The 23,368-nt window shown below is 42.4% G+C and overlaps 1 protein-coding gene across 10 annotated transcripts in view; it reads left to right on the top strand.

The window, feature by feature from the left end:
* The window catches only part of cacna1bb (calcium voltage-gated channel subunit alpha1 Bb), a 117,150-nt gene that overhangs the window by 89,405 nt on the left and 4,377 nt on the right, over positions 1 to 23,368 (top strand). For 7 of the 10 annotated variants that reach the window (XM_089020173.1, XM_089020172.1, XM_089020170.1 and 4 more), the window contains 14 exons: positions 2,228 to 2,293; positions 4,440 to 4,531; positions 4,607 to 4,757; positions 4,843 to 4,970; positions 9,082 to 9,178; positions 11,076 to 11,181; positions 11,308 to 11,415; positions 11,551 to 11,660; positions 12,872 to 13,053; positions 13,147 to 13,279; positions 14,174 to 14,284; positions 16,079 to 16,141; positions 17,188 to 17,437; positions 19,399 to 19,622. In XM_089020173.1, the coding sequence (XP_088876299.1) occupies positions 2,228 to 2,293; positions 4,440 to 4,531; positions 4,607 to 4,757; positions 4,843 to 4,970; positions 9,082 to 9,178; positions 11,076 to 11,181; positions 11,308 to 11,415; positions 11,551 to 11,660; positions 12,872 to 13,053; positions 13,147 to 13,279; positions 14,174 to 14,284; positions 16,079 to 16,141; positions 17,188 to 17,437; positions 19,399 to 19,622 (1,821 nt within the window). Of the gene's footprint in view, positions 1 to 2,227; positions 2,294 to 4,439; positions 4,532 to 4,606; positions 4,758 to 4,842; positions 4,971 to 6,920; positions 7,018 to 9,081; positions 9,179 to 11,075; positions 11,182 to 11,307; positions 11,416 to 11,550; positions 11,661 to 12,871; positions 13,054 to 13,146; positions 13,280 to 14,173; positions 14,285 to 16,078; positions 16,142 to 17,187; positions 17,449 to 19,398; positions 19,623 to 23,368 lie in introns of those variants that run through there. The other 3 variants (XM_089020167.1, XM_089020175.1, XM_089020169.1) reach the window with 3 other exon arrangements.

Below are 23,368 nucleotides of genomic sequence, written 5' to 3'. Positions count from 1 at the left end.
GGGCAAATTCTGCCCCCTCGTGGAAGGGAAAAAAACCAGAGGTCTGGCCAGCGCTTTATCTATGTAGTAGCTTGCTATCTATTAGCTATATAGGTAGCTACCGAAGTATTTGTGTCAGGAAACATATTAGCTATTAGCTGTCTAGCTATTTATTAGCGAGCTAGCTAGCTTTCTATCTTGAGTTATTCCGGTGAACGCTGGCGCGTGTGGCTGCCGCTGCTCACCCACAGAAATTCTTATCCTGTGACTGTAAATCGATGAAAAGGTTTCTTCATCCGTCATCTGTACTTCTTTTTAGGTGTCGGACGTTTCGCTTCTTATCCAAGAAACTTCATCAGCAAAGTAAAGTCTTACTGGTAGTTTAGGCCCTATTTATATATCCCTACTGTCCAGCCATGGTGGTGCCGGACTCTGCTATGATAGGTCCCTGCTCTCAGGTTGGGGGGAGCAGAGGACTACTCCCTGCCACTCCACTGATTGTTCCTATTTGTCTGACTAACGACTGGCCTGAATGCCCCACTTCCACCGGTATCACCTCATCAGTATTCCTAATCCTATTTTGCCTGAGTAGGCTGTTGTACGAACAATCCAAATTGAACCTCACCCCACCATATCGGTTTAAAGAAGGATTTAGCTGTTTTATGAAAATCACTTCTTTTACTCCCCTTTCAAACCATCTATGTTCTTTCGCTAAGATTTTAACCTCATTGTCGTCAAATGAGTGGTTGCTAGCTTTTAGATGTAAATGTACTGCCAATTGAGGCCCACTAGGATTATCCCTGCAATGTTGATAGTCTTTTTTTTAGAATTTGTTTAGTCTCCCCAATTTATTGCTCTTTACAATTTTCATTCTTACAATGTATTGAATAAAGTACATTACTTTGTTTTTCATTTGGTATCCTATCTTTTGGCTGCACTAATTTTTGCCTTAACGTGTTTATTGGTTTCAAATAAGGAGGAATTTTGTGTTGCCAAAGGACTCTTTGTAGTTTTTCAGAAACTCCTGCAATGTAAGGTACTGCTACTCCTCTCCTTTTTGTATCTTGAGAATGTCTGGTTTCATTCCCTATTCTTTCTTTCTGACATTTGTTGAATGACCACTGAGGGTACCCACAGTTTGTGAGTTCTCTCCTGATATGTTTTGACTCCTTTTCTCTTCCTTCAACGCTTGTTGGTATTAGTTTAGCCCTATGCTGGAGGGTTCTGATAACTCCTACTTTGTGTTGTAAAGGGTGGTTAGAGTCAAAAAGTAAGTATTGGTCAGTGTGCGTAGCCTTCCTAAAGACTTCTGTTTTTAGCGCTCTGTCCTCTTTTATAATTACTTTACAATCCAAAAAGGCTCGTTGGTTCTCTTTAATGTCCTCATGAGTAAATTTAATGTTGATATCTACCGAGTTGAGGTGATCTGTGAAGGATTGAATTTCTTGTTTTTTAATTATGACAAAAGCATCGTCCACATATCTAAAGCAGTGTCTAGGTTTTGTCCCCGGGAAGGATGTGAAGGCCTGTTTCTCCATCTCTTCCATGTACAGATTAGCCACTATGGGTAAAACTGGCGAGCCCATAGCACAACCATGAATTTGTTCATAAAATTCTCCCTAAATTGAAAATACGTAGTGTTAAGGCAGATTTCCAATAATTGGCAGATGTGTAGTAGTCCTCTGCTCTCCCCAACCTGAGAGCAGGGACCTATCATAGCAGAGTCCGGCACCGCCATGGCTGGACAGTAGGGAGATATATAGGGCCTAAACTACCAGTAAGACTTTAGTTTGCTGACGAAGTTTCTTAGATAAGAAGCGAAACGTCCGACACCTTCAAAGAAGTACAGATGACGGCTGAAGAAACCTTTTCATCGATTGGCCACTCCTGTACGACTGAAAGCTTACACAGACGACCTGTGATTATAAAGTGACCTTGAGAGTTTTGAAAGGCATTTATAAATGAAATGTATTATCATTGTTATTGTTGGACCCCCCGCTAGAAAAACCCAAACAAATTGGGGAATGGCGTCTATGTCATATTTTTAATTCCCGACTTAATTCAAGAATGGCAATGAATTGAGTTAATGACAGGAAATTCTTCTTCAAGTCATATTTGAACAAATGGAGGTAAGCGCAAGGCGACTGCTGAAGATTCAGTCGGATTATTTTGTGTGCAAAGAGGAAGACTCGACACTGTCAAATCCCAAGTCGGCACCGTCACGGATTGTCTTGTTCTGCATTTTTAGGCCCTGCCGTATGTTTGCCTGCTCATTGCGATGCTCTTCTTCATCTACGCCATTATCGGAATGCAGGTGAGTTCTGCCGCACTTTTCGGAATGGATCTTCCAATGTATTTCTTTTATCATTAAAACAAGAATAAAAAGCAGTACTTAGTTTCTGTATTTTTCATTTTGGTCTTGATCTGGAATTTGGACTGGGCAGGAGGAAGGAGGCAAAAGTTGAAAATGGCTGCCATTGTTTTAAACCTTCAGATTTCTGTTAAATAAAGAAAAGGTTTGCACTTTGGAACTCAGAATTCCGACTTTTAACCCAGAATTCTGATTTTTGACTCAGAATTCCGACTTTTCACTCACAATGCCGATTTTTGACTCAAAAGTCCAACTTTTAAAGTTCAAATCCTGATTTTAACTCAGAATTCCAACTTTTAACTCAGGTTTCTGACTTTTAACTCAGATTTCCAACTTTTACCTAAGAATTCCGATGTTTTGAGTCAGAATTATGATTTTTGACTCAGAAGTCCGACTTTTAAAGTCATGGTGACGAGTCCTCACCCTACGTCACTGAAGGAACGCCCCTCACCGAGAAAGGACATACCTTGCATCACCTCAATGCATTTTGCGGTACTTTTTCACTTACAAAACGTCCCAGGAGACACTTTACACAGAGCTTTGTCGCCCTCTTCTGCCTTTTTTTGGGTACTTTGAGTACTAAAGAGTTTGTCACTACATGTCTCTCCAGATGCATCAAAATGATCGGAATTAGTTATTTAATCGATTGCAAGCATGTATGCTTTCCTCTTCAGAACTATTTGAATCATATTCATAACTGGATGAGTAACAAGAAAGCATATTGTCCGAATCTGAAGCCATTGTTTTGATTCTCGAGCAAGTAAAGACGTCTTGGCGTGACACCACGAACAAGGGGGTGGGACCTTCTGAAACTGGCCACTTCCGGGCTCAATTTGTAGTTTTTGGACACTTTGTCATTTTTATTGGTGTTTTGCATTTGACTAAAAATATCATACTGCGTGTTTTGGGTATTTTAGATGTTATAAAACGTTTTTCTAATATCAGTTAGGAAACAAAAAAGTGATGTCGGTTATCCTTTAAGGCACAGGTGTCAAAGTCAAGGCCCGCGGGCCAAATCCGGCCCGCCACATCATTTTTTTCGGCCCGCGAAAGCAAATCAAACTTGTTAAATTCCATGATGATTGCTAAAATCTGAGCCAAAATGTCATATTTTTGGATGTCAACCACAATAAAAGTCATTATTCTTGACTTCAGATTTGAAAATGAGTGATTCATTAATTTGCTGTGTGCTCTATATGTAATATTTGAAGGGATTTAAACATTCTAATGGGTTCCCCAAATTAATAACGGCCCTCGAGAGGAAACCATAACTACAATGTGGCCCGCGGCAAAAAATGACTTTGACACCCCTGCTTTAAGGCAAAAATTAGTGCATCCAAAAGATAGGCTGCCAAATGAAAAACAAAGTAACGTAGATTATTCAATACATTGTAAGAATGAAAAGTGTAAAGAGCAATCCGTTGGGGAGACTAAACAAATTCTCAAAAACAGACTTTATCAACATCGCAGGGATAGTACTAGTGGGCCTTAATCGGCAGTACATATGCACCTAAAAGCTAGCAACCACTTATTTGACGACAATTAGGTTAAAATCTTAGCGAAAGAACATAGATGGTTTGACATGGGGAGTAAAAGAAGCGATTTTCATAAAACAGCTAAATCCTTCACTAAACCGATATGGTGGTGTGAGGTTCAATTTGGATCGTTCGTACAACAGACGTCTTAGGCAACACAGATTAGTAATACACAATTAGTAATGCTGATGAGGTGATACCGGAGCAAGTGGGGCAATCAGGCCAGTCGTTAGTCAGGACAATAGGAACAATCAGTGGAGCCGCAGGGAGTAGTCCTCTGCTCCCCCAACCTGAGAGCAGGAACCTATCATAGCAGACGTCTGTCTGTACAGTAGGGATATATATAGAGGGCCGAAACTACCAGTAAGACTTTAGTTTGCTGAAGAAGCATCTTGGATAATAAGCGAAACGTCTGACACCTTGAAAGAAGTACAGATGACGGCTGAAGAAACCTTTTCATCGATGGACCACTCCTGTACGACTGAGAGCTTACACAGACGTATGACAAGATGAATCAAACCTGTACTTGTGCGATGATTCCCCTTCCGTTGCAGGTTTTTGGTAACATCGAGCTGAATGAAGAGACTGCAATCAATCACCACAACAATTTCCAGACCTTTTTCCAGGCCTTAACTCTTCTCTTCAGGTACACACCCACAGAAAATCCCCCCCCCAAAAAAAAAAGGTTTCCGATTTTGTGTTTTTTTTTTTGCGTTTGCAGGAGCGCCACTGGTGAAGCGTGGCACGAAATTATGCTTTCGTGTCTCAGTAAGCGGTCATGTGACCAACTCTCAGGAACAACGGGGAAAGAGTGCGGAAGTGACTTTGCCTACTTTTACTTTGTCTCCTTCATTTTCCTCTGCTCCTTCTTGGTCAGTAACCGACAGTCATAGACGTCATTTTAGCAATTGATTATTGATTTGTTGACATTTTTGCCCCCCTTCCTCCAATCGCTAGATGCTAAATCTGTTTGTTGCTGTCATCATGGACAACTTTGAATATCTGACCAGGGATGCCTCCATCTTGGGTCCTCATCACCTGGATGAGTTTATCCGCGTATGGGCCGAGTATGACCCGGCGGCGTGGTAGGTGCTTTCAATTTGAAATTTGGTTCGGACTTTAGCAACAATCGTGGAATTTCACAAGTTTGATTTGCTTTCGTGGGCCAAATGAAATGACCTGCCGGCCATATTTGGCCCACGGGCCTTGACTTGGACCCCTATGATGTAAGGGATTAGCCAGCTAGCTGAATAGAAAGACTGATAACTAGCTAGCTCAATTACTAGCCAGCTAGCTCGATTGGTGAGCATGGAATTTCACAAGTTTGATTTGCTTTCACGGAACAAATAAAATGATGGGCCGGGCCAGATTTGGCCCCCAGTCTTTCACTTGAACACCTGTGACGTAAGGGATTAGCCAGCTAGCTGAGTAGAAAGAAGGTTAGCTTGCTCCCTCACTCGGTTGCTAGCTCGCTTGTTAGCTAGCTAGCTCAATAGATGAACATGGAATTTCACAAGTTTAATTTGCTCTTGTGGGCCGAATAAAATGAGGTGACGGGCCAGATTTAGCCCTCGGGCCTTGACTTGGACACCTGTGGCTTGGAATATTTAACATTCCAGTTGAATGATTTAGCGTGTTTGCGTAGGGATCCCGTTTTTAAAATCAGCGGCTGGATGAGTGACAGCCTGAGCCCTGCGCCAGCTAAGAAGGGTGACAAGAGTGACATGCATGTAAATCCGGCAAACGTCGCCTCGAAATAGCGCCGTTATCCACCGCGCCTAATTTGAATCATCCTACCTGTGGCTCTGGAGCTTTTCTGGAGCTCTCAAACTGCCTCTGAGAGACATTTTGCACAAGAGAACCTATTCGTGCTTCAATTCAGCTTAAAAGACAACCGACACCTCCGGACAAGTTGCGTCCATAATTTGTAAAATCACCTCAAATGACTTCTATTGAGTGCATTTGACAAAGATTCCGCGGCATAGAGCGATATTTTACATTTTAAGACTCGCGCATTTTGGGTACTTTTTTTGTCTGAAAACACCGTCTTGATTGCGAAATTAGAAGGAAAACGACATAAATAACGCAATGGAGAATCGTTGTGTGTCGCAGCCAATTGCGGTAACACGCATAAAGAAGGTGTAAGTTTACACAAATTCCCAGCAGACAAATCAGCCCATTTCATATACTGCATGAAACGCAGCTTGTGCGTCATCTTGTGCATTTTCTGGGCGCTACAACGGAGTCCAGATCTTCATCGGTTTCATCGCTTGCAGAGGGCTCGAATTGATCCGGAAGGACTTCTTGAATCGATCGCAAACATTTATGCTTTCCTCTTCAGAACTATTTGAATCATATGTTAAGCAGATTCCTTACTTACAGACAGTGTATTGTCGGTGTTCAAATACCTGATATGTTTCGGCGACTACTTCCGCCTTCGTCAGAGTGACACTCTGACGAAGGCGGAAGTAGTCGCCGAAGTGACACTCTGACGAAGGCGGAAGTAGTCGCCGAAACATGTCAGGTATTTGAACACCGACAATACACTGTCTGTAAGTAAGGAATCTGCTTAACATTAGTTATCAAGTAGACAGGATGAATTTAGTACAATATTTGAATCATATTTATAGCTGGATGAGTAACAAGAAAGGATCTTTTTCCGAATATGAACTCTCTGAAGCCATTGTTTTGATTCTGGAGCAAGGCAGTTTGTCAAGGAGTATCCTGGCGTGATGTCACGAACAAGGGGGCGGGGCTTTCTGAATCTCCCCAGTTTTGTGGCAGTTTTGGGACACTTTAAGTCATTTTTATTTGTGTTTTTCATTTGAGTAAAAATATCAGCCTGCGTGTTTTGGGTATTTTAGATGCTATAAAATGCCAGTTAGGAAACAAAAAAAATGGTGTCGGTTGTCCTTTAAACAACCATGTCGGCTTGAAAGTGCGTCTGGCTCATTTTGTTGTCGAGTATGGAATTGCGGCGCACGAGCGCATCCATTCGTAACCTAACACGATTGATCATGTGTTATCTTTTTCAGCGGAAGGATATGCTACCAAGATATGTACAAATTGTTACGTTTTATCTCCCCGCCCCTGGGCCTGGGGAAGAAGTGCCCCAACAGGGTGGCCTATAAGGTTTGCACTCCCTCACAGTCCTTTTCTCGACCAAAAGGACCGTGTCCATCTTTCTTTTCATTTCCCGACGTGCCCAAAGAAAAGCACGCACATGCATAATACGCAAAAGAATTATGCATTGATCCCCTTAACTAACAAACCGGCATGCAGCTAAACGGCGGCGAGTCGAAGAAACAACGCCACAAGTGAGGCTCACGACGTTGAATGACGTCGTCTCTTAATTTATTTCTGTGTTTTATTTTGAAAGGCGGGAATGAAATGCAGACTTGTGAGTGTTGTTTCCGCTTTGGTAACTGCCAGTTGTATTTTGGGCATTCGGAGATAGAGGGCGTCTTGGATGAATACTTTGTCACTATTCTGTCACTTCGCATCGTGATAGGAATCGTGATCACGTGATGCCTTTGATTGAATAATCATAATCATACATTTTATTTATATTTCAAAACTCTTAAGGACACTTTACTGGATGTTCTTTGTCTCGGAGTGCAGTCAGTCACGCCACGCCAGAGTTCACTCAACCCGGAAGTTTACCTACTAAACAGAGACGTTTTAACTCATAATTCCAATTTTTGACTCAAAAGTCAGACGTTTAAATTCAGAATTCTGATTTTAACTCATAATTCCGATTTTTAACTAATCCGACTTTCAACTCAGAATTCTGATTTTTTTTTTTTTACACAGAATTCAAATTTTTTACTCAAAAGTCCGACGTTTAAATTCATAATTCTGATTTTTAACTCAGTATTCCGACTTTTAACTCAGGATTCTGACTTTTAACTCAGATTTCCAACTTTTAACTGAGAATTCTGTTTTTTTTTTACTCAGAATTCCAATTTTGATTTTGAACCCATAATTCCGACTTTTCACTCAGAATTCCGATTTTTGACTCAGAAGTCCAACTTTTAAAGTTAGAATTCTAATTTTAACTCAGAATTCCAAGTTTTAACTCAGGATTCTGACTTTTGACTCAGATTTCCAACTTTTAACTAAGAATTCTGTTTTTTTACTCAGAATTCCAATTCTTGACTCAGAAGTCCAACTTTTAAAATTAGAATCCTGATTTTTAACTCACAATTCCGATTTTTGACTCAGAATTCCAATTTTTGACTCAGAAGTCCACCTTTTAAAGTTAGAATCCTGATTTTTAACTCATAATTCCGACTTTCAACTCAGAATTCTGATCTTTGAACTGAGATTTCTGACTTTGAGCTCAGAATTCCATTTTTTTTAACTCAGAATTCAAATTTTTGACTCAGAAGTCCAACGTGTAAATTCAGAATTTTGATTTTTAATTCAGATTTCCAACTCTTAACTCAGAGTTCTGATGTTTTCATTCATAATTCCGATTTTTGACTCAGAAGTCTGACCTTTAAAGTCAGAATTCTGATTTTTAACTCATAATTCCGACTTTCAAGTCAGAATTCTGATCTTTGAACTGAGATTTCTGAGTTTTACCTCAGCTTTCAGGAGGGATTATCCGGGTGCATTTGACAAATGGTATTTAATCAAGTCAGCAGGAACAACAAAGTCATCAGAACAGAAAGGTCCAAAGTAGCAAAGAAAACATGAGTAAAACATGACAAGATGAACCAAACATGACAGGGTGAAAGAAACACTGACTGGTCGTGCCAGGAGTCCTTTTAACTGTCGCTGATGAACAGCATCTCAAATCTGTGCAGCTGCAGGCGGGGCCGTACACTGCCACCTGTTGGATGCAAACTGAAAGGCGACAGTATTCCTACCAAGCAAAATGCCCTCTAACTTGCGAATGGCCAAGTTTGGCCGGGATGCCGCCATCCGGGTGGTTTTCCAAAGTCTTTTCCCTGAATGTCGGCTTCCGGGATCCATTCCCGTATCACGATATCCTGGAAATCTTATTAACAAGGATTTCTGTGTCTTTTTTCCTACCCGCCCTCCCTGCCATTTTCCTTGTTCCATTTGGTTGACGCAACCTTCCCCAACCCCCCACTCTTCTGGACTGTACCATCTCACCCCTGGGAACTCTCCATCCCTTCCTCCGTGGCCTCCTACTCCTCGTCCTTCTCCTCTCGTCTGTGCGGAAAGTGGCCGCATGACTTATCGTGATATGTACGACATGCTTCGAGACATGTCCCCTCCTCTAGGTTTGGGAAAGAAATGCCCACCCCGCATCGCCTATAAGGTAGAATCCTCCCCCCTCTCTGGTCTCTGCGTTGCTTCCTTCGCTGTCTGCTGGTATCCTGCTTCCAACTGTCCAACGTCATGAAATTTCTCGCACTGTGTCACATTCAGAATCTCCTGTCGCGCTTTGAGGGCCTCATCGCGTTGTCATGCGCTGGGAGGCTTTGTTCACATTCAACGACAAAAATTCTAACAGACCTTGAAAGGCAAACAAAATAAATGCCGTATTTTCTGCACTATGCACCTATAAGAAAAGTTTTCATGCGCCTCATTATCCGGTGCGCCTTATGTATGGAAAACGTTTTCAAAGATGTCATTCATTGAAGGTGCCCTCTATAATGCGGTGCACCTTATGTATGGAAAATTTGTTTTTTTAATACATGTATGTCATTTGATGAAGGTGTGCTTTATATTCCAGAAAATATGGTCAAAAAAAAATTACTTTGAGTTAGCTATCGAGAAAAATAGCTCAATAAATTAATGAACTAATAAATTAATAAAGTAATAATAATACATTTCATTTATAAGCGCCTTTCAAAACTCTCAAGGTCACTTTACAGTCGCAGGATAAGTTTTTCTGTGAAAAGATAGCTAATAAATAGCTAATCGCTAGCGAGCCAGACAGATAGCTAATAGATAGCTAGCCAGCCAGATAATAATAAATCAATATTTGTAAATGTTAATGTTCTAAAATTTATGTATTAATTAATTAGTTGGTTACTTAAGTATTTGGTTGAAAAATAAAAAAACACAAATACACAAATACTTTGCAGTGTATATATATATATATATATATATATATATATATATATAGTAAAGTCTCGTTATCACTTTGCTGCTGTGAAATGTAAATTTCTCCACTGTGAGACTAATAAAGGCAAATCCAATCCAATATCGATATCGGTTATATCGATAGTACTGCTTATTACGATACTAAATCTATGAACTCAAGGAGAAAATTACATGCCCGCAGGATCGGATATATCGATAGTCCGGTTATATCGATATTTTTTCAGACTCCCGAGAATATCGATATAACGAGATTTTACTATCTATATATATATATATATATAGTTAAGAGGCCAGCAGCAGCAATTTGGAGAAACTGGAGATGCTGAATGGAGCCCAAAAAGTCATGTGCATGACAATAGTCGGAAAGCATGAATGTGCTCTTGACAAAGGAGAGGCTTGACTTGAATTTATTGAAGTCTCTCAAGGAACTCCTCAATTTAGCGGCAGTGTATTTAAATGAGGCTTTTTTTGTTACTTCACGAGCGACTGGTCATCCTGTCGCAATCGGCTTGTAGAGTTCAGAAGAAGAATGTTTCAAAAAATGTATTTATTTTTGGTCATTTGCATTTTGATTCAGATGCAGGGTTTTCTTTTCAAATGTTCCCTGTGATTTCATCGTGGGTGTGACTACTCATTTGCATGATCTGTTATTATCTGGCGCTCATGTCCTCAGCTGACATGCGACTGCTGTGCGTTTTGCTGACTTTTCATCCCATTCTTACCTGTTTTTTTCCACCTGCTTTGTCATCTCTCTCATTGTCTTTGTGTTTTTTTTTTTTCATTGTTTCTGACGCTTCAGGGATGTGGATGTCGATGTGCATGCACCAAGCACACTGCCTTGCCTCCATATGAATGTTTCTGTCGAATGAACATAAGCAGTAAATAGACGGGTAGGGATTAAATGAGAATTCAAACTAAGAATACTTACTCCGAGCTGAAAAGTGTTTGTTGCAGCGACAAGAGAGGTATTGCATGTTCGAAGCGGCTCTCTGAAAAAAGTCATAGCACAGTAGCAAACCTGGTATCTATTATTGTCAAATATGCTGTGATTTTCTGGGGGGCTTATTATATTTGTATTTTTCTATTTTGTCCGCCGTTCATGTCAGCGTTTGGTCAGGATGAACATGCCCATCGGCGACGACAACACGGTGCATTTCACCTCCACACTCATGGCCCTGATTCGCACGGCCCTCGAGATCAAGCTGGCGTCCGGTAAACTCCTTCGGAATTCCCAATGTGATATTTGTTAATCATCATCATCATCATCATCATCATCATCATCATCAATCCAATCATCATGTCCTTGATGGGAAGTGTGGAAATGTTTTGATTTCTCAGGAGTCTTGGCGCAACATCTGTGCGACATTGACCTGAAAAGAGAATTAAACCGAGTTTGGCCCAGCTTGTCGCCAAAGACGGTTGACCTTCTTGTGACCCCTCATAAATGTAAGGCTCATTTTTTTCTTTGCTATGGAAACAAGGAGCAGGGAAATCAGCTAGTGTGTTTCCGTTTCTCTTTGTTTGTTGATGATTTTGTTGGTGCTCTGGCGTCCTCTACTGTGCGCGCTCTCTTTTTGCCAGACAATGAGCTGACTGTGGGGAAAGTCTACGCGGCTCACATGATCTTCGACTACTACAAGCAGAATCGAGCCAAAAGACTTCAGCAGCAGCATCCTTCGGGAGGCATTCAGGTACACGCTGCACAAACTTGACTTCCTGTCCGAACACTAATGACCAATTGTTTAAAAAAAATACATTAAATCCAGAACTTCTTTTTTTTATATATATTATGCAAAAAAACACGCACATTAAAGATGCAATAAAATGTAAATTAAAATGAAAAAAAAAATCAGTTTTTATATTATGCAGAAAATAAAAATAAAAACACATTAAATTCAGAACTTCTGTTTTTTTCGTATTATGCGAAAAACACACACATTAAATCCAGAACTTACATTCTTGTTATATTATGCAATAAAATTTATATTAAAAAGAAAAAACATGTCTGTTATAAATAAAAATACAAATAAAAAACAAAATACAAATAAAAAAGCCACACATGAAATAAAAAATAAAAATAAACCTAAATAAATCCAGAACTTGTGTTTTTTATATATTATACAAAAAAGATTTTTAATGAACATTAAAAAACACATTGTATCCAGAACTTACGTTATTTTTATATTGTGCAATAAAATTTAAATTAAAATGAAAAAACATGTCTGTTTTTTTATATTATGCAGAAAATAAAAATACAAATAAAAAAAACACATGAAATCCAGAACTTTTGTTTTTTTTTTTCACATTATGCAAAAAAAAAACATATAAAATAAAAAAAAAGTTTTTATATATTATACAATAAAGATTTTTATGAACATTTAAAAAACACACATTGAATCCAGAACGTACGTTCTTTTTATATTATGCAATAAAATAACTTCAGTTTTTTATATTATGCAGAAAATAAAAATAAAACACACATTAAATTCAGAACTTGTGTTTTTTATATTATGCAAAAAAAAGAAAAATACAAATAAAAAAACACATCAAATCCAGAACAAAAAAAGCACACATTAAATATTTTTTTTTTTCATATAATACAATAAACATTTGTACGAACATTTAAAAAACACACATTAAATCCAGAACTTGGGTTTGTTCATATGATGAAAAAAAATGACCAAAAAATAAATAAAAAAACTCATGAATTAAATCCAGAATTGACTTTGTTCCCTTCATTTCATAACTAGCACAGGTGGTAAAACCTGAAGAACCTATTTGGACCAATTGAAATGATTCAATGTGTGTTTTGAACTTGTCATTTCCAAAGAAAGCTTGAAAACATATTTTTTAATTTGTCTTTGATGCTGTTTGCTCATGGTGACTTCTCTTTGTGTTCTAGAGCAAACTGGGGGCCTTGTTTGGTCCAATCCTCCCCCTGGGTCACATCAAGGAAATGAAGCCCCCCATCGCCAGTCCGGAACAGTTCTTGCCTCTCCAGCCCGAGTCGGAAACAAAGACGTCACCTCTTCCGCCAGCTGTGGCAATCACCACCATCAGCACCTTGGCCAACGATGACACCTTGTGAGTCTCCCTTCAATTGGGCCCATTCTACCATCTCCCCCTGGAGGTGAACGGCAAACACTAAAAACGCCTTTTGTTGTTCTTCCATCACAGCGGCCTTGACCAAAGGAGTTGCATCAAACACTCCCAGTCAGGAGACGTTTCTCTGGCCGCCTTGAGACCCAAAGGACGGAGGAAACTCCAACGGGGCCAGTCAGAAGACGTGCAGTGTTCCACAAGGCCTCAGGTTCACGCACGCAAATTGCTAATTCGAGTTAAATATGCCAGAAATAAAAGACTAAAAAACAAAACAAAAACATATACAGTATATATATCAATATCAACCCTTTTTGAGTTCATAGGAATACATTGAGCAGTGGCGGACTGTGCATGTCACTCCTAGGCCTTCAGTAGTGCTACATCTGAATCACTCCACAGCTGCATGTGTGGTGTGATTTACTACACGTCCACTAGAGGGTGCCATTGGCCAGTAAATAACTTGTGGATTCATGATAACCTCATAAAATTGCAATATTATTTGCTATTTTTGCTAGCTCCGGTGCTGTCGAACCTTAATCATGTCCGTCTATTCTTGAAAATTCCATCTTGAAAATAGATTTGACGGTACATCTGCAACCAAATACCTAGCTGGCTACCTATCTAGCTATCTATTGGCTATCTAGCTAGCTAACTATTTATTGGATCGCTATTAGCTAGCTAGCTAGCTTTCTATCTATTTGAGTTATTCCGGGTTGAGTGAACGCTGGCGCGTATGGCTGCCGCTGCTCACTTACTGCAAAACCTATCCTGTGACTGTAAAGTGACCTTGAGAGTTTTGAACGGTGATTATAAATGAAATGTATTATTGTATTATTATTAGCTATTTTAGCTAGCTAGCTCGCTTTCTATCTATTTGAGTTACTTCTGGGTTGAGTGAACGCTGGCGCCTGTGGCTGCCGCTGCTCACCCACAGAAAGAATTATCCTGTCACTGTAAAGTAACTTCGAGACTTTTGAAAGGCGCTTATAAATGAAATATATTATTATTATTATAAAATAGACGCCAGGAAATCGCCACACACAAAAGCACTTTGAAACATGGGACAACCTCAGTTTGCCATGCGCGCTTGTTGTATTTCCAGGAAGTGGTTGAAATGAAGGCGCTGGAGATCATTTCAGACACGGAGGCCTACCCCGGCCTGGAAGGTCAAGGCCGTGCAGCTTCTCTGCCTCGACTTAATGCCGAGTACTACGTAAGCCCCCCTCGCCGTCCCCGGGACGGACGCCGCGTCCTTTTTTCTCTCGCTTTATTTTGGAAAATGGCTGTAATTTACGCTGGCCTTCAAAATAAATGCTGACATTTGCCTTTTTATCGCGATTGATATCAAAAGATGACTATGAGATAAGAGATGGAAAAAAATACAATGAGGGCGCCATATACAGGTAAGGTCCGACTTACGACCAGTTCAACTTACGACCATCCATACTTACGACCATGAGCTCTCGACCATATTTTTTACCTTTTTAATTCTACGCCTGGCACTGCAACGCGCTAGCAGGCCGGCGACGCATAGGACAATTTTGGCCAGCCAGACTCTCACTCTCGCACAGCAATCGACTGTGTGATTGCACCAGAGGGGGGGATTTTGCCAGTCATTTAGCCTCCAAGTCTCCATTCAACATGTTGAATGTATTTCGACTTACGACCATTTTGAATTACGACCGTTTGGACGGAACGGAACTCGGTCGTAAGTCGGATGTTACCTGTATTTTGATTAGCCAATGTTGAAGAACAGATAAGCTCTCAAAATGCTGCAGTGAGTTGATACTTTGTTTGGCATCCCTTCCTTGCAATAACAGCAATCCTGTTAGCGAAATGTTAAACAAACTTTGGACATTATCCTGACCAACGAATGGATTTTGTGATTATTTCACATTGTGCAGTTCCAACCATATGAATGTATCCATATTGATCCACAAATTTGTCAGGAAGTCTTCTGAACGAAAAAAAAAATGCCACTGTTTATAATCTACTTGAAAACAAGTACTGGCTCTTATTTGTTATTTGCAGTCAAATCAACAATTGAAATTGTTTAATTTCATGCCGTTCGGTGAACTGTATTTGCATTGATTGATTGATTGATTGATTGATTGATTGATTGATTGATTGATTGATTGATTGATTGATGGTGAATTGCTTGCCTTCCTACTCTTTGCCCTCCTACCTCACCTGGCATTCCTATACAGCTTTTTTGGAAGAAAAGGTTGGCATTAGTCGGGTCAATAATAATAATAAGTGCCTTTCAAAACTCTCAAGGAGGATATGGGAAACTCTGAAGCGCACAGGCGTTCAAGTCAAGGCCCGTGGGCCAAATCCAGTCCGCCACATCATTTTCCTCGGCCCACGAGAGCAAATCAAATTTATGAAATGACATGAGGCTTGCTAAATTCTGAACCAAAATAGTAGTCATTTAGTCTTTATTTTTGAAAACTAGTCATTGATTCATTCATTGTACTAAGTTCATCCTGTCTACTTGATATCTAATTTAAAGCAGATTCTTTACTTACAGACAGTGTATTGTAGGTGTTCAAACACCTGACATGTTTCGGCGTATACTTCCACCTTCTTTCTTCTTCTTACTTCTGGAAGGCGCAAGTATACGCCGAAACATGTCAAGTATTTGAACACCTACAATACATTTTCTGTAAGTAAAGAATCTGCTTTAAATTAAAATTATTACGATGTGCAAAAATATGTCCACTCCAGTGCCAGGGTTTTTGTCATTTTCACTCCAATTGCAGGACCCACAGAATATTGACTTTTAAGGCGACATAAAATTTCAATTAAGCGTTACATATCTTCGACTCTCTTCTGTCATCAGAAAAAAAAGAGTTAATTCCTAAATGATATGAGCTTGAAATGAGGGCGAGAATGTCAGCTACTGCCAACCTTGTACTTCATCTCTCTCTCCTGTTCTGTCTGTGCTGGTTTGGATGGGCGTGGCTAATATTTTGCCCACCTCCCTTTTGTGTGTGCCGTCCGATAGCGGAGCCACCCTTGCCACGCCCCTGGCCACGCCCCTGGCCGCGCCCCTGGGACCCACCTGGCCGTATGTACCACCTGTTGCGCCACCTCTTTAGTCCTCTCCTCTCTCGCCTCTCATGTCTCGTCTTGGTGTCTGTGAGCTTCCGTCGTGGCGCTGCACTTTGCCAGCCTGATTATGTAACAGAGATACGTCCCGTTTTTGGGAAAGGAGGTGTATTCGTCGTCGTTTGTTCACTCATTGACTGCCAGACGATGTGCAAAAAAGTGTCCGTTCCAGTGCCAGGGTTTTTGTCATTGTCACTCCAATTCCAGGGCTCACAGAATATTGACTTTTAGGATGACATCAACATTCAAGACGGAGTTACAAACTTTAGACTCCCTTATTTGATGAGAAAAAAAGAGATAATTCCTAAGGTATATGGATCTGGAGTGATTTGAATTTGAAATGGGGGCAGCTGTACAAAATACAATGCAATTTTGATTTATATAGCACTTTAACCACAGCTGAAGCTGGAACAAAGTGCTAACACGGACAACAAGGCAAATGCTGCCCCCTTTTGGAAGGAGAAAAAAAAACATTGCCAGAGGTCTGACCAGTGCTTTCTCGGCCCTCGAGCACTAACAAACAAAACCCGAGCAATTTCGGGAATGGCGCTCCACTTTATATATTCAATTCCCGAATCAATTCAAGGATGGCAGTGAATGCGTTAATCAACAATTACATTGATCATCCAATGTAAACACACGCGCGCGCACACACACACACACACACACACACACACACGCAGAAAACGGTGTTAATCCGCTAATTAGTCTCGGCGCCCCACTGAGAAGAAAGCCAGAAATGGCCACGTCATCACCGACTCTGTTCTTTGTCCACTTAATCCGTCGTCGGCAATGATGTCATCCCACATTTTCTTCTTTCACCTTTTCAACAAGAGTACACGCCGCTTGGTCCGATTAAGAAAGAAGAATGCCTTGAAAGAAAAAATGTACCTTCATCCTGCGAGGATTTGACGGTCAAGATCTTTGATCAACGTCGATGATCTGACACTCGGCCACTTCAACGCCCCCCTCCTCACCCCCCGTCTGTTTTGTTTCCATTCCCAGCCAATCGTTGACCTCAGCCCCATAAGACGCTCGGCGTCCTCGCTGACCCCGCCGCATCACCAGGAGGTCGTTGTGAAGGATTCTAACCTGATGCGAGCGGCCCAGCGTCCATCGACGATCGTCCAAGGCCCGGCCGACAGGGGCCATCAACATCATCATCACCACCACCGCTGCCACAGACGCAAAGACAAAGATAAAAAGCAAAAATCCCTGGAACGAGCCACGACGGGGCAGCCGCCGAGCTATGGAGGCCAGTCAAAAGTCTGTGTCTGAAATAACGCCAGCCCGGACGCCCGGGGCGTGCAACTTTTACAAAACGTTTCCGCCCGGGTGGCCGACAACTTTTTGAAGAAAATGATTTTTTTTTTCAAATCAAACGTTTGAACAAAGATTTCGAAATCAGAATTCTTCCGATTTTGAAATCTTCATTCGGTTTGGAAATGTCTGAATTTTGGTTCGTTTGGCAATTTGTATACTCGGCACGTCAGCCAATCAGAAGCCTGCTTTGTGCTTCCGTCTTTCCAGAGCGTTATAAGGTCGTGCGTTTTCATATCATTTTCCAAAGTAGATGCACAGAACCTCAGCCCCAGAAGAAAGATTCAAAAGAAGCTAACAAAATTTATGACGCTACAAAACATAAAGGTACATTATCCCGTGACTGTAAAGTGTACTTGAGAGTTAGGAAAGGAGCTTAGAAATTGAACGCTCATTAAAAGCATCGTGGAAAGAGGAGTTCACGTGGCTTCTAGCAGACGATGCAAACATTGCATTGTGCAACATGACGAACAGTGAATGGACAAACCACCGACTGGGGCAAGGGACATTTACCATAAATACCATTTACCATAAATTAAGCAAGGGACATTTGTGGTAGGTACTTCCTTAATCTTTAATAAAACACCCTTAATAAAAAAAAAATCCTTAACACTTTGCAACTTTTCAGAGTTGTCTGCCCTGATGTTCGCTAACTTTTTGTCATGAGTTTCAGACACTGAATGTGTGCTTGCGTTGAAGGAAACAAGGGGGGTGCCGAGACGTGGGGCGTGTTCAGTTCACAATCGCTCATTAGGGTGACAGACGCAACAGTTGTGTCATTTGATAGCGTTTCGTTGTGTGAGATCGCACCCCCCAAACCTGCCCCCCTATCTCGACAATTATTACTCATCATAATAAGAAAGAATACATTTCATTTATAAGCACCTTTCAAAACTCTCAAGGTCACTTTACAGTCAGAGGATAAGTTTTTCTGTGGGTGGGCAGCGGCAGCCACACCCGCTAGCGTTGACTGAGCCCGGAAGTAACTCAAATAGATAGAAAGCTAGCTACCTAAAAGACAGCTAATAATAACAACAATACATTTTATTGATAAGCGCCTTTCAGAACTCTCAAAGTCACTTTACAGTCACATGATAAATTTTGCAGTGGGCGAGCAGCGGCAGCCATACGCGCCAGCGTTCACTCAACCCAGAAGTAACTCAAATAGATAGAAAGCTAGCTAGGTAATAATAACAATAATACATTTCATTTCTAAGCGCCTTTTGAAAACGCTCAAGGTCACTTTACAGTCACAGGATAAGTTAGATAGCTAGCTAGCTACATAGCTAATAGACTATCACAATCTACAACCATGATGTCGTTGACTGATCAATAGTGATCTTCTTCTCTCCCCCCCGCCCGAGTATGTAACACTGCCAGTTTTGTCTTTGTCAATGAGGGGGGGGGGGCTGCGGGGGGGGGGGGGGTCAGGTTGGAAAGACGCTAGACAGAGACTCTTTTTTATGGGACCTGGATAATCATGTTAGGAGCTGAAGAAGAAGGCGTCCGTCTGTCATCACGGCTGGTGTTGGTATGCAGGCAGAGATGATGACGCCCGCCTCAAAATGGCCGCTCGCTGATCCTCCATCACGTCACCACAATTAATAATAATAATAATACTGTACATTTCATTTCTAAGCGCCTTTCAAAACCGTCAAGGTCACTTTACAGTCATGGGATAGGTTTTTCTGTGGGCGAGCAGCGGCAGCCACATGCGCCAGCGTTCACTCAACCTGGAAGTAACTCAAATAGATAGAAAGCTAGCTAGCTAGAGAATTGATAGCTAATGGCTAGCTAGCTAGATAATTGTCATGATTTGACTTTTTGGATTTTTTTTTCTCAATATGATGAAAATACACTTTAGTCATTTGTTTGACATTTTTCCCTCCCACACAGGCTCATTGACCGAGCCGTCGGGCGAAAGTTTGTCTCGAGAACGAGCGAGGGAGCGTGAGCGCAGTCGGCCGCACGAGAGGAGGCATCACTCCTCGGCCGGAGAGAAGCAACGCTACTACTCCTGCGAGCGTTACGGCTCCAGGGAGGCCAGCCACGCCAAATCCGCCGGCCCCAGCCGCTCCACCTCGCCGGGGGAGGGACAAGATGCCGCCCTCCTTAAACATGTCAGTAACCCGCTGTGGATTGATTGATTGATTGATTGATTGATTGATTGATTGATTGATTGATTGATTGTTTATTTGTCTGTTTATTTGTCTAATTATGTATGCATTTATTTATTTATGCATTCATGTATATATTTTTGTATTGATTTATTTATTTTATTTTTGCTGATCTCTTTTTGTCCAACAATTTATTTATCACGTCGCTCGAGGCTAAAAGGCAGGACTCGAGTGACGGGGGGGGGGAGGCGAGAAGGTAGGATCCGAAATACACGGCGAGACAGGTATTGAGGAGCAAGAGTCTTTACTGAGACATGTGATCAAAAAATAACAAACAGGGGATGGCGAGTGAAAACAAAATAATGGCAGACCTGACGGCAAGGTAATGGCGTGGGTAACTTCCAGAATACTCCGACGGAGACGGTAGTGTGCGATCGGCAAATATAGTCAGAAGGCACAATCAAAGGAATGACAAGCAGCTGAGTGATGATGGGAGGGGCATCTCCAGGGAGAAGCGGAGGAGGTGACAGGAGGGGCGGTGCGCGCCCAGGACGGCCACAAGATGTGACAGTGCCCCCCCCTCAACGGACGCCTCTTGGCGCCCCACCAGGTTTGGAAGGGTGAGCCGCACGGAACGCCCGGATGAGAGACGGGTCGAGGATCCAGGCAGGTGGGACCCACTGTCGTTCCTCCGGTCCCAGTCGACCAGGTACTGCACTCCCCTGCCCATGCGCCTGGAGTCCAGTATCTCCCGCACTGTGTAGACCGGTCCGTCAGCCAACATCCGGGGGGGAAGTGGGGGGTGGGCGTGGGGGCTAAGGAGCTGGTTTCCACTGGCTTGATGAGGGAAACGTGGAAAACGGGGTGGATCCTCATGGTGGGTGGCAGCCGGAGCCTCACCGAGACCGGGCTGAGGATGGCCTCGATGGGGAAGGGACCCGTGAAGCGTGGGCCCAGCTTAGCTGAAGACCCTGCCAGCCGAAGGTCCCTCGTGGACAGCCAAACCTCCTGCCCGACCTGGTAGCTGGGTGCCTGTCGCCGATGACGCTGGTTCCGGGATGCGGAGTGTGTCAGGGCGTCCCTGGTCTCCTTCCAGACTCGGTGGGCCCATCTGAGGTGATGCTCAATAGACGGGACCTCCACCTGCCCCTCCTGGGTGGGAAACAAGGGCGGCTGATAGCCACAGGCAGACATGAATGGGGACCGACCTGTGGCTGCGGAGACCAGGGAGTTGTGGGCGTACTCTGCCCAGGGTAGGTGTAGGGCCCACGACGCCGGGTTGTGGAGGCACACGCACCGGAGGGCCGCCTCCAGGTCCTGGTTCTTCCTCTCCGTCTGTCCGTTGGTCTGGGGATGGTATCCAGACGACAGGCTCGCCGACGCCCCTAGGGACCGACAGAAACGCTTCCATACCTTGGACACGAACCGCGGTCCCCGGTCCGACACGATGTTTGTCGGAATCCCGTGGAGACGGACAACGTGGTTAACCAGGAGTTGAGCCGTCTCGATGGCGGACGGCAACCTGGTTAACGGGACGAAGTGGGCCGACTTGGAGAATCGGTCCACTACGGTGAGAACGACCGTCTTGCCACGGGGGGGGGCCTGTCACGAAGTCGACGCAGATGTGGGACCAGCGTCTGGACGGCACCAGTAGAGGCTGGAGGAGTCCTGCTGGGAGGCTTTCCCACAGGCGCAGGTCGGGCAGGCCTTCACAAAAAGGGTGATGTCCCTCCTGAACCCCGGCCACCAGAACCGTTGAGCGATGAGTTGAATCGTCCTGTTGACCCCCGGGTGATAGGCTATCTTGGAGGTGTGCCCCCAGGTGAGCACCTCCGAGCGTAGAGGGGGGGGGACAGCCCCTGGGGATGGGGGTTGTCCCCTGGGCTTGCTGAACTTTCCTCTCAACCTCCCAGGATGCGCTGGGCCGGCAGGATGTTGGTGGTGGTGTCCTCCCTTTCTGCCGGCTCATGTATGCGGGATAGGGCATCGGGCTTGGTGTTCTGTGACCCTGGGCAGTAGGTGAGAGAAAAGTTACAGGTGAGGAAGAGTGACCGTTTAGTCTCTTGGCAGACCGGATGGCCGCCAGGTTTTTATGGTGCGTGTAGACGGTGAAGGGGTGTTTCGCTCCTTCAAGCCAGTGTCTCCATTCCTGCAGAGCCAGGACGACCGCCAGCAGTTCCCGGTTGCCGACGTCATAGTTAGCCTCGGCGGGGCTGAGCCGACGGGAGAAGAAGGCGCATGGGCGTAGCTTCTGGTCAGTGGGAGAGCGCTGGGACAGGACGGCCCCTACTCCGGACTCGGATGCGTCAACCTCGGCCGTGAACGGGAGGTCCGGGTCGGGATGACGCAAGAAAGGGGGATTGGTGAAGGCTCGACGGAGGCGGTTGAATGCCCCCTCAGCGTCGGGCGTCCACCTGAAGGGAATTTTGGTGGATGTGAGGTTAGTGAGGGGGAGTGCCTTCTGACTATACCCGCGAATGAAGCGACGTAGAAGTTGGCAAACCCCAAAAACCGCTGGAGCTGCTTACGCGTCTTTGGGATCGGCCATTCTACCACCGCTTTAGTTTTGGCGGGGTCGGCCCTGAGCTGAGTCTTTACTGAGACATGTGATCAAAAAAATAACAAACAGGGGATGGCGAGTGAAGACAAAATAATGGCAGACCTGACGGCAAGGTAATGGCGTGGGTAACTTCCAGAATACTCCGACGGAGACGGTAGTGTGCGATCGGCAAATATAGTCAGAAGGCACAATCAAAGGAATGATGATGGGAGGGGCCGTCTCCAGGGAGCAGCGGAGGACGTGACAGGAGGGGCGGGGCGCGCCCAGGACGGCCACCAGATGTGACATTATTTATTGATGTATGCATTTCTGTATGAATGGATGTATTTATTCATTTCATTTTATTTTCCCTTATCTGTGTATTAGTTTCTTTGTTTGTTCATTCATTCATGCATGGCTATATTTTTGTATTTATGTATTTGTTTGTTTGTTTGTTTGTTTGTTTGTTTGTTTGTTTGTTCATTCGTTCATGCATGAATATATTTTTGTATTTCTGTATTTGTTTGTTTGTTTATTCATTCATTCATGCATGGATATATTTTTGTATTTATGTATTTATTTTATTTTTGCTGGTCTCTTTTTGTCCAACCATGTATTTATTTATTTATTTATTTATTTATTTATTTATTTATTTATGCATTCATGTATGAATTTATGTTTTTTTGTTTTTATTTCATTTTATTTTTTCCTTACCTGTGGATTAGTTTGTTGTTGTGTTCATATATTTATTTATATATTCATACAACCATTTATGTATGTATTTATTTGTTTATTTGCTTGTTTGTTTAATTGTGTATTTATTTATGTATACATTTGTTTGTCTGTTTCTTATTCTATTTATTTGTTTATGTGTGCATGTATTTATTTATTTATTTACGCATTCATGTATATATTTTTGTTTTTATTTTATTTTATTTTTGCTGATCTATTTTTGTCCAACCATTTATTTATGTATGAATTGATGTATTTTGTTTTGCTTTCATTATATTTGATTTTTACTGTATCTGTGTATTTGTGTTCTGTGTTTCTATGTGTATTTATATATTTATCCAACAATGTATGTATTTATTTGTTTTATTTGTTTATTTATTTTATTTTTTCTGTTTATTTTATTTTATCTTTTGCTTATGTATTTATTTTTTTGATGTGTGTTCATATATTTATGTATATATTTATCCAACCATTTATT

This window comes from Hippocampus bargibanti, linkage group LG18 (assembly GCF_051943395.1).
Source record: "Hippocampus bargibanti isolate YZ-2025 linkage group LG18, ASM5194339v1, whole genome shotgun sequence".
In the NCBI taxonomy this organism is placed as follows: Eukaryota; Metazoa; Chordata; class Actinopteri; order Syngnathiformes; family Syngnathidae; genus Hippocampus; species Hippocampus bargibanti.
This window is presented reverse-complemented; position numbering and strand designations above follow the sequence as displayed.